Source organism: Diabrotica virgifera, chromosome 5, assembly GCF_917563875.1.
Source record: "Diabrotica virgifera virgifera chromosome 5, PGI_DIABVI_V3a".
Taxonomy (NCBI): Eukaryota; Metazoa; Arthropoda; class Insecta; order Coleoptera; family Chrysomelidae; genus Diabrotica; species Diabrotica virgifera.
The window spans coordinates 114395090-114407262 of NC_065447.1; the positions used below are offsets into that span (position 1 = coordinate 114395090).

General features: G+C 32.9%; 1 protein-coding gene across 1 annotated transcript in view; it reads right to left on the reverse strand.

The window, feature by feature from the left end:
* LOC126885102 (dynein axonemal heavy chain 12) overlaps window positions 1-12173 on the reverse strand; it is a 660248-nt gene that overhangs the window by 151925 nt on the left and 496150 nt on the right. Inside the window, exons 25-26 of the mRNA XM_050651529.1 lie at window positions 8601-8785; window positions 1472-1673 (exon numbers count right to left, since the gene is read on the reverse strand). Of these exons, the coding sequence (XP_050507486.1) occupies window positions 1472-1673; window positions 8601-8785 (387 nt within the window). The remainder of the gene's footprint in view (window positions 1-1471; window positions 1674-8600; window positions 8786-12173) is intronic.

Genomic DNA, 12173 nt, shown 5'->3' on the forward strand with positions numbered 1-12173 from the left:
TTTTTATATTTTTACGTACAATTTACGTACATTTTTTATACATAATATATGGTATTTTATCCACGGGTTTATTAAAACTACTTTCACGCTTTCATGAGATGTGCAATATTGGAAAACTGAAGGAGTTGTTTATTTTTGTATTCTACGCCATTTTCTAAATTCTATTTTAATTAAAATTTTTTTACTTCTTTAATACTTTCTACGGAAATAAGGTACTTTTGTTTTGTAACGATAATAGTATATTGTACAACAAGTGAGAAAAAAGACAAAATATGTCTTTACGTCTCTACACCGTTGAAATAGCACGTGTATACTAAATAGAGCTTCTTGTACCCACTGCATTCCGAAAACCAAACTGTGTATGGCTGATTTTTTTTCGCACAGGCTATATAATATCCTTTGATGTATAATTTTCAGACATCATTTTAAAATATGGCTCATTAAGCTGGTGGTTCGGAAATCACTGCAGGATACGGATTTTGTTTTCTTTGGTAAAGCAATAAACTTGGACTTCAGCCATGTTCTTGGTATTACTTCGCTTAAATATATGTCATTAAAACGCATTTTTAGAGAGAGAAAACGTTCTGTTGTACTTGCAGCCCTTTTTAAAGAGTTTTTATATAAATATACCTTTTATAAAGAAAAATTTTTTATCAATTTTTTTTTGTAATTAATGGTATACAGCCAGCTACAGGAAATTCTTCCTTGTGAATTGTTATGCTTAATAAATTAATTCCTCTGTAATTTTTCGGATCCGATTGGTTTCCCTTTTGAAGAGAGTTATTAGGATGCTCGGTTTCTATTCTTGGGGTATTCTCTTTTGGTCTATTATTTTTTGGATTGGTTTCAATATTTATTTAGTCAGATCTTGTCTTCCGCACTATATGAGTTCATTTGATATTCTGTCCTCCCCTGGCAATTTTTTATTTTTTAATTTCCTTAATGCTTCCTTTACCTCTCACTTTTCTCAATGTTTGTTTCTTCGTTTGTCACCACTTTATTCGTTTACAGTTATATGACTGTCGTGTTTGTTTTATTATGTATTGTAAAAAGCTTTCTTATTTTCTTTACATTTCATCTTTACTTCCTCTCTAAACCACAGGGTTCTCTTTTTTGATATGTTAGTATTCGTATCTTTTCTCTTTTCCGTTGATTCTGTTGTTGCGTTAATTACGTTATCTTTGAATTCTTCCCAGCTTTCGTCGATATTATCGATTTGTAATATTTCATTTCCAGCAATCTGTTTTGATATTATTTTTCTGTATAAGTATTAACATTAACAATAAATTTTTTATACCTACTAAAATAAAACATCAGCTCTCTGATAAAAGAGCAATATTTTGACTAACTGATCGTCATCCTTTGATATCAGATCTGTGCAGTTATACATAACAAGTGCAAAATATGTATATATTTTTATATTAATAAGCATACCTACATGTACATATACATACTTATATATACAATTTACCTTATATACTTTTTCATACATATCCATAGCTATGATCCATTTGCATAATCCCTCAGCTGCACTTGAGGCTTTTGCTACTACAGCCGGTTTAAAATCTTTGTGAGGTATATATTCCTTTCTCAATTTGGCGATAACGTCCGGCTTGATATTGTCTTTGTCAAAATCTTTAAGTGTTTGTAAAAAATTGATATCACCCAAGACTCTGTAAATAAAAAATAATTGAATGAACGTGAGCAAAATCTTTTTACATTTATAGTATAAAAGTTCAAGTATGTCATAAACATGACATACCTAAGAGAAAGAAAAACCGTGAAAGTATGGATATTCTTAAAACTTTATGAACTTTAAATATAATTAAAACTAATTTAGACACTATTATTGATAATCAGTGGCAAGTGGCAACAATATATTAGTAACTTTCTCACAAACTAAAGGCAAACTAAAAATAGGTGAAATAATCAAACATGTAAACTTCTTCTTTGAGTACCGTGCCGAAACTTTAGGCGTGGGCAGCTTCCATGAAAATTTGCCGATATTGTTCTCGGTCTTGCGCGTCATGTAAGATTCAGCTCATCTGCTGATAAGCCAGTCCATTGACAAAGATTTCCGTTGTGTATTATCTGCAGTATCCAGTATAAATCTGCTACCTCACAATATATTCCTCAGTGTACTTATATATTCAAATAATTAGAAATAAGACATTAGAAATAAGACAGGTGCTGGTTTTATATAAAAAGTTAAAAAGTGTTAAATTAAAATTACTCAATCAATTGAATGGTACGTATGTACGGTACCTTGAATACTGTCATTCTTTTTCATCTTCCTAGTACTAGGCTGGGCTGCGGTTTGCAACTATATAAAACCTGTGTTGACTATGTTCACTGAAAGCTTATATATATCTGAAGAATGCACGTATTTGGATGGCAAGCCAAGCTCTCTCTTAAGTGCTTTGAGCTTGAGGTAGTGCATACAGGACCGTATTGGTACTTGATTAAAGCATACACACAAGACAAAAACAAAATAAAAAATGAATAATGATAAAAACTTATGCTATTAATTACTAATTAAATATAAAAAAAATATGTGGAGGGACGGAACATTTCCACCCATCAAAATGATTATTTGCATTTTTAGAGGTCGTAGCTTCACTAAAGGTCGCCTAAGTTCACCTTTCGCGGTTTGTACGATAGCGACGCGATCAATACTATCTTTGCCAAAAATTAACTTTTTAACTCGACCCATTTGCCAATTTAACGGAGGCTTGGTCTCATTACGAATTAATACGAGTGTACCTATATCAGGATTACCCTCATTTTTATGCCACTTTGTGCGTTAATGAAGAGTATGTAAATATTCTCTACTCCATCTTCGCCAAAAGTCTGCATGTAATCGTGGCAGTAATTTCCAACGATTTAATCGATTTAAGTTAACATCACTGTAATAGCGATCGGGAATGATCTTTAAAGGTTCTAATCTCGGAAAATGCCCAGGTCTCAACACTGAAAAATCATTTGGATCATTGCTGACAGGACATAATGGACGACTATTTAAGACAGCCTCTATTTGAATGAGTAACGTATTAGATTCTTCATACTTTAAAACTTGTTCGCCTGTGACCATATACAAATGAGTTTTTGCTCTTTTTATACCTGCTTCAAACAATCAACCAAAATGGGAAGTTGCAGGGGGATTTAAATGCCATGTAATGACGTTGTCTTTATCAAACTGTGACTTAATGTCCTCTAGATAGGATTTTGCTTGTACAAAATTTGTTCCGCAATCTGAATATACAACAAAGCATCGTCCCCGACGTGCTATAAAACGTCTGAATCAGGCTAGAAATGCCTCTGTGCTAAGCTCAGATATCAATTCTAAGTGCAAAAGCCTTAGTAACAAATCATACAAAGAGACAAATATAGGCTTTGGTGCGTTTAGCATTTGTGAGCTTATTGGTCCGTATCAGAAAAGGTCCGCCAAAATCGACCCCAATGCAACCTTGGATACTTGTAGGTCGGGAAGAGCCCCCATAGGTGGCTGATAATTTAAAGGTTTTAATCTCCAACAGGAGAGACGTTTTGAAAGGACACTACGAATAACACGTTTGGACGAAATTATCCAAAAGTTTTGTAACAAGGCGAAGTGTGTACTTTGAATGCCTGCATGAAGATGTATAACATGAATTTCTGAGATAAGTAGTTTGATAAAGTTACTTTTGGAAGGTAAAAGAAGAAGAAAGCACTTGTAATATGCTAATTCTTATTGTCTAAGTCTTCCACCCACTCTTAGAAGATCATGTGAGTCAAAGAAAGGATTTAATTTTTTCAAATATTTGAATTTGACAGCATTACCTTTAACCTGTTCTATTTCCTCCTTCAGATATCTTTGTTGCACTAATTTAATTAATTTATTAGTGGCATTTCTTTGCTATTGAAGAGTAAGCATTCCAACGGTTCGTTGATTGGCTGATTTTAGATTACCAATGAATCTGAGAATATATGCAAAAATGCGTTTCAATTTTGAAAATGAAGAAAATCGGTTACAGAGATTATCGACGAATTCATCTGTTGGAAAAGATAAAAGACAACTTTTCGGTTTTAATTCCACATCATGTTCGGTAGAATCGGTTAAAGAGAATGACGAATTATTTTCAGTAGTGCGAAGGAACTCCGGAAACACCCACCAAGCAGGAGTATTTAAGAAATCTTCAGGGAAAAGTCCACGGGATCCGTGATCCGCACTATTTAATGACGAGGAATATATCGCCAGTATTTAGAAGCAACCCTATCCAGAATATAAGAAATTCTGTTACTTACGAAAGTTTTCTATATATATGGTTGTGAATTAATCCAATAAAGGACGACAGTCCTTTAAACGAGACTTTATACGAGATAGTAAGAGTTTGCAGTAAATAAGACATTAATTTACTAAGAATCACGTTGCATTGAGCCCAAGGCGAGGAATAGTTTTACCTCTGGTAGGAGACAACTTTTTTCGAGATAAGAGAAAATAGTTTTTGACGACTCCTGTATCATAACAAACACGAAAGTATGTAACAGCAGAAGATCTACGTAAAGAAGCGTCGCAGAACCCATGAAGCTCACAGAACACAATTCCATTTAACGGAATATAGCGAGGTAAAATAAAAAATAAAATAAAAAATAAAAAATAAAAAATAAAAAATAAAAAATAAAATAGAAAACTTTGAGAGTAAAGGCAATTGAATTTTAAATGGCTCCAACTTTGAAGTAATTTCCAAAGCTGGAGTTGCGTCCCAGTCTAAATTAAGTAACCAAAGACGCCGAATAATAGTTTACACTATCAAAGTGACAGGATTAAGAATCCCATAAGGATCGAATATGCGCGCTATTTGGTTTAAGAGGTTTCGTTTTGTACAGGAAGCTTGGAGAGGTAGAATTTTGTAAAAGAAATTATCAGTTGTTGGATTCCATCTAAGCCCTAATACCTTCAACGACAATTGATCTAAGTCGAATGAAAAAGACTGCTGCAGAATACTATCCAAAGGGATATCAGCAAGAGTGAATAATTATTTAGGAGCAGTACTTGCCATTTGTGTAGCTCAAATAGATAGCTCATCAGAAACACTGATGGTTTCAAAGAATTGAATAGACAAATAATAAAGAAGGGAGTAATGGAAGTCTGAAGGATTTTCAATGAAAATAAGGTAGAAACATTTTTAGAAAAGAACCGAGGCCTGACGTACTTAAGACTAAACCTAGGAAAGCCTCTAATAATCGCATTGAAGAATAAAGATGAAAAACAAATGAGAAAAGAACGAAATCATAATAGTCACTTAATTATTTTACCGTGATTTATGTTTCTCAAACAAAGATCCAGATAACACTGCAAAGAAAAATCTGAAGTGAATGATAATAAATGTCAACTCAGAAGTACTTCCTAATATAGAAGCTTCGAAATAAAACCAGCAATGATACACCTAAAGAAAAATAAGTCTCCCTAAATAATAAGAATGCCAATGAATATCACTTGAACTTATATATTTTCTACGTTGATTATGAAAAGGCATTCGACTCCATAGAATTTTGGGCAATAGAGAGAGAGCTATGAACAACTTCAGGATAGATTCCCCGTAGAGAATGCTCAGACATAATATTTATAAGAAAGCTGCAATGAAAATACAAACAGATGATAAAACCAAAGCTATAATAATGAACAGAGGGGTTCGCCAGGGAGACGTTATCTCACCGAAGCTATTTGCACTGGGACTGGAAGACGTGTTCAAAGACATTAACTGGATAGATAAAGAAATAAATGTTAATGGACGAAAACTGAGTCATTTGAGATAAGCTGACGACATTGTAATATTCGCTACAAGTTTCGAAAAATTACAGACCATGATGATTCAACTATTTCAAGCTTCGGAAAAAGTAGGTCTTAAGATGAACTTGGAAAAAACAAAAATATTGACAACTACACCGAACATTATAAAGATAACGTTGAACGACATAAATTAAGAATAAGTAAGCGAATACATCTACTTGGGACAGATAATGAAAGTTAACAAAGAAAATCAAACTTCCGAAATTACCAGAAGAATAAGATTAGGGTGGGCAGGATTTGATAAACTTAGTTGAATCTTGAAAAGCACTAAAATCGAACAATATTTAAAAACCAGAATTTACAATCAGTGGATCCACCCTATACTCACGTATGGTTCACAGAGATGGACACTCACCAAGGTTAATATGGATAAAATAGTAAAAGCTCAAAGAACGATGGAAAGATCAATGCTCGAGGTGAGAGTTATAAACAAGAAAAAAAAACAAATAAATGGATTAGAAGCAAAACCAAAGTAAAAGACGCAGGAGAACATGCTGCCAAGTTAAACTGGAGCTTCGCAGGACACAATGCCCGACTAAAAGGCTATAAATGAGATGGGCTGATGACATGAAGAAGATGACATGAAAATTATGACATGTAGAAGATAGGAGGACACAACTGGAGGCAAGTGGAGCAAAGTAGAAAACACTGGATTGAATTGGGGGAGACCTGTTTCCAAAATTGGATTACTTACGGCTGAAGAAGAGAAGAGATGTTTTGAAATACATTATTTGTTGGATTTAAAAAACAAGGAGATATGGCTCTTTAAATTCTAACATTTTTGTGTTGAATTGGAAATATTAGAGAAGAAAAAAATGCGATCTTGGTTCACAACACAAGTGGTCTGCTTTGAATGACCTGAAGAAAGAAGACATGATCATTTTCAACGCTTGGAAGAGTATTCCAGACTCTGACCATCAGCTGAAAAAGATCGCGTTTGCTGTTCGGTCCCTCTTTAGTTCTACGTAAGTATATATGCAAACAATATTTTTCAAACATGAACATTATTAAGAGTAAACAAGAAAAGTCGTCTTAGCAAGAAGTAGAAGTTTGGAATCATGTCTAAGATTAAAAGCAACAACATACAAACCCGAATTACTTAAAAAAAGTGACCTGATTTTAGCTAGTGTAAAAAAGTTTACTATATAAGCAGATTCGGCTCCTATTTTTTTTCATTTATTGTAATTGTTTAATTGTTGCAATAAGCAGATTGTTGGCTCTTTTGCTAATAAGTTTGCCGATCACTGTCCTAGGTATTTAAAATGGTTAACTTTTGAAATCGGCACATTGTTGACAATTACTTGCCTAAGGCTAACGTCGTGTTTACTGATGTCAAGTAACTTTGTCTTTGATATACAGTCGAACCCGCTTATTAGAATAACGTTTATAGGAATTTCCCGGTTTAACGAATATAAATTTGAGGTCCCGAAACGTTTTTACTAGCCACCAATGATCGGTAATTAGAATATCCCAGTTATAGGAATAGTTTTGATTGGCACGAAGGCTATTCCAATAACCGGGTTTGACTGTATTTGTGCCAAGTTTGTTACTGGAGCAGTCTTTAGTAGCTCAATTCATAAAAAATTGAAGATCTTCGATAGTTTTAGCCATGATCGGTCTGTCATCTGCCTATCTGATGTTGCTAACAGTTTGTCCCCCAATTCGAGCTACACATTGCCCATTCAAGGCTTCGTTAAATATTATTTCCAAGTATATGTCAAACAAAGTTGGTGATAATACACAACCTTGCCCAACACCTCTTTGAATAATAATTTTGTCTGTTTCTTTGCCATCTACCAGAATAAAAGCTTCTTAATTCCAACATAGATGTAAAAGTCATTGATCTTTGTCATCTATTCCAGTCATTTCTATATGCTGTAGCAGTCTATCATGTTAAGCTCTATCAAACGCCTTTTCAAAATCTATAAAGCAGACGTAAATTGGTTTTGTGTATTTGCCATGATCCTTGAAGTAGTTTTAGGATTGAGCACAAAGCTTCCCTTGTTCCCAGTTCTTGTCTCAAACTAAGAAAAAAAAAAAGAATGTGTGTGTGTACTTTGTACGTACGTAAGAAGTTATAATTCTATTATATAATTTCAAAGAAATAAATATATTTAACAGGTTATTTGTATTTTATTTAAATATTAAACTAACTTTCTTACCTACCACTTTAAAAAATTTTTATTAAAACGATACCAAAAATAAAAAAAAATATGAATCGTCCGGGATTTGAACCCGGGACCTCTCGATCTCCGGTCACACGCTAGACCACTGAGCTATATTCCCTTTGCTTTGACAGGTTACACGATTTCTCATACATACTGACAAATTTAATAGACCAAGTAAAGTATACAAAAATACTTTAAATATACTTACTATTATTATAAAATATCTTATTCCCAAGGAAGACAAATCCAAAGACATAAAAATTATAATAAAATACAGTTACTAAAAACACTAATATATCCTTTTAATGACTTATTTGCGCTGACAGCGCTGATACATACATATCTTGAAAGATTAGCAACGAACTACAAATTAGACGTGTGCGCATGCGCCCGGCGTTATAAAATTTCACTCTCGATCGTAAAGAAGTATAACTTCAAAATTCAACATTCCGGAAACGAAGCATTTGCGGACATATGATTACAAAGAAAACTGTCATTAATGTAGTGGTGTGATTGATGTAGTGTGTAGTGGTGTGATGATGTCATTGGTGTGAATTATATATTTTAATGATGAAGAAGGAAGAAATCTAATGTTTATTTACCGTTTACTTGGACCCCAATAATCTTGTATCATTCTACCAGTTCCAGGTTCAGGTATTCGATCAGGCTTAATACCTTTTATTATACAAACAGCAGCCATTACTAGCTTAATGACTTCAGGAGGATTTTTCATAGATTTAACCAATCTTATATCTGCTGGTTTTAAAGTATCCAATGCGGCAATGGCCTAAAAAAGTAATTTTTATTATGTCCTCTAAATAGCTATAAAGTATTAAAGATATTAGATTATATTCAGTTATACATTATGTTACTGAAATTTAATTAATTTTCCAAACAAAATTGATCAATCTTAAGGATTAAGAATATACTTTTTTTCTAAACCATTTTTAATCAGGTAAAATCTATGTATGTTACTTTACCTCGTCTCCTTCACTCTCCACCGTATTGACTCTATCAATATAGGTACTCTACTCTTTTTTAAAACGACATATTATAGTCTCATTTCCTCCTTCCGGCTTCTTCTCAATTCACTTTTCTTTTTGATTACCCTCACAAATTATATTATAAAGTTCGAAAATTTCTGACTACAGAGGATCAATTCCACCAGGCTCTATGCCAACTCTCATCTAAGGCTAGATCACGTATCCACAAACATGGTATGTTCTGTAGTTTCATACCCCTCTTCTCAATGTACACATACGTCAGCCTCTTACTTACGAATCTGTTTTATAGTCCTGTCGCCAGGGGGGTACAACGGCCTTCTTAATTCAGATGGACTTACCCAAGTTTTTTTATGTATTTTGACCCGTAGAACACGAATTTTTTGGGTAACAGTTGGTTCGGATGTCGATAAGAATGTTATAAACAAAGAAGTTGAGGAATTACATAACAGCGATTTCTCGCAAAACAAAACATTTTTTTCTATTTTTTGGGTAATTCTAACCAAAAAATGTTCCTACAAGTTTTTTCGTAGGATGCATAGTTTTCGAGATAAACGCGGTTGAACTTTCAAAAAATCGAAAAATTGCAATTTTTGAACCCGAATAACGTTTGAATAAAAAATAAAATAGCAATTCTGCTTACCGCCTTTAAAAGTTTAAGTCAAATTATATCTGTTTTGAATATTTGCATTGCTAAAAATTTATTTTTTGATTGTTAAAAAAAGCTATAAACACATAGTGTTTCCCGTGCCTAATACATGCGTTTTAATGCATGCTACTTAGAAATAGCCCCGCTTGCACTTTTACCTCCTCTACGTACTCGTTCGATTTTAAATGAGAAATCATTGAAACATCACTCAAGCACTAGGTGTTTATAGCTTTGTTTTAACAATAAAATAATACATTTTTAGCAATACAAATAATTAAAACCGATATAATTTGACTTGAACTTTCAAATGCGGTAAGCAGAATTGCTATTTTATTTTTTAATCAAAAGTTTTTCGGGTTCAAAAATTCCAATTTTTCGATTTTTTGAAAGTTCAACCGCGTTTCTCTCGAAAACTATGCATCTTACGAAAAAATTTGTAGGAACATTTTTTGGTTAGAATGGCCCAAAAAATACAAAAAAATGTTTTGTTTTGCGAGAAATCGCTGTTATGTGATTCCTCAACTTCTTGGTTTATAACAATCTTATCCACATCCGGATCAACTGTTACCCAAAAAATTCGTGTTCTACAGGTCAAAATACACAAAAAAAACTTGGGTAAGTCCATCTGAATACAGGAGGCCGTTGTACCCCCCCTGGCGACAGGACTATTAAGTAGGAGTCGAAACAAACATGTTATGTAAATAGTACAGTGAAACCCCGATAAGTCGGCCTCCGATAACTTGGAAGTCCGGCTAACCTTGGCCGATTGTCATCAAACAGAACAAAATTTTTTCAGTTTGACTGAGTGTTTTAGCAAGAAATGAACAATACTGTATACAACTGTACGTAATTTAGATGTAGGTACTATCATAGCCACCTTTACTTAACAAGCCATGAAGTTGAAACTTGGCAACATCTATTGGTAGACCGATTAATTCTGACAGTTCTCATTGGTTTTTAAATAATTTTCACTGTATTTACAGAGAAACTGAAATATTTTACAATACTTCGTGCTCCAAATTATAAACAACATTAAAAGGTATGTTATTAAGATGATTTTAGTTCAATATATTTTTATATAAACTTGCGTGCATATAGAAATCCGTCAACTTAAAAAATTTGTCATTTTTAATGTCTCATATTTCCTAAACCTGTTGGCAGATTTAAGTGATTTTCTTAATATGTTATAGCCTAATTCTTTAACAATACCCCTGTAATAATATTGTTGCTAACCAGTTAAAATTTTATGGTGTACATAATTTTATGGTATATAAAATACTGAAATTAAAACCCAACTATAGACTCCGGTTTTCTTAACATTCTGTTTTCTTGATTAATTCGTTTATATTTAACAACTAGATTTGTTATTTATCAATTCAGGGCGTTTCTAAATGAGTCCGACAAACTTTGGGGAAAGGAACAAAATGCAAAATTTTGACGCCTGTATTTTAAATGTAATCATTTTCTTCGAATTCTGAGAAAACTAATAAGTATTTTTGAAAAATTTAAACGCAGAATAAAAGAATACTTTATTACCGAGGGCTGAAAGTCCCTTAGAGTGAATAAAAAGTTTTTTTTAATGATATATTTGAACCTAAAAATCACACTAAATGTTCTTAGTTTTTCACCCCTGTAAGTTATTAAAATAAACATAGAAGTTTTCAGGGACTTTGGGCCCTTGGTCCTAACGTAATCTTTCACTCTGTGTTTAAATTTTTGAAAAATACTTATTAGTTTTCTCAGGATTCGAAAAAAATTAATCCCGTTTATATTCTTGTTAATGGTTTTTTTTTGTATAATGAACGTTACTTACAAGGAATTACTTTTAATATTATTTTGTACAAACTTCTAATTAATAACATTTTCTTGTTCGACTCAAAAAATACTATAAATTTTACCAGAATTTGTACTTTAAAATCGTAGTTTCGAAAGCGGTAGTCCGAAAGTTAGACTACCGACGTCATCAATTGCGACGTTGCCTTTTTTTCTTCATGGCTTGTACAGTAAAGGTGGCTATGGTACTATGCATATTTATGCATTTCATGTTTTTATAATTATAATGGAATTTATCTGTAAGTATACTGTATTTTATTAATTTTTACCATATTCTCCGACTAACCCGGATTTTCTATAACCCGGATCGGCCGCGGCCCGATCAATCCGTTTTATGGAGTTTTCACTGCACTTTTGTCTAGCGGCTGACCCACTACTTTGTGCCGTGTCGTTTGGGTTGCCTATATGAACTTGAATCCGCGAAAATAAATAATAAAGGTTTGCTGTATTAACCACTTTAACATGTAAGGCATGAATGAATCAAATATGTAAGTAGTACCTTTTTGTAGATGTATTTAAAATAAAACTGAAAAGTTATTACTATAAAGAGTGATCTGTAAGGTACAGTGTCGTACGGACCTGATAAATGTCAAAGTCAAAAAATATCAAAAAGTCAATACTTGTCAAAAATTTCGCGTGTTGAAAACTAAAATAAAACGATATCAAACTCCTCAAAAAATCTTCTTTGTATG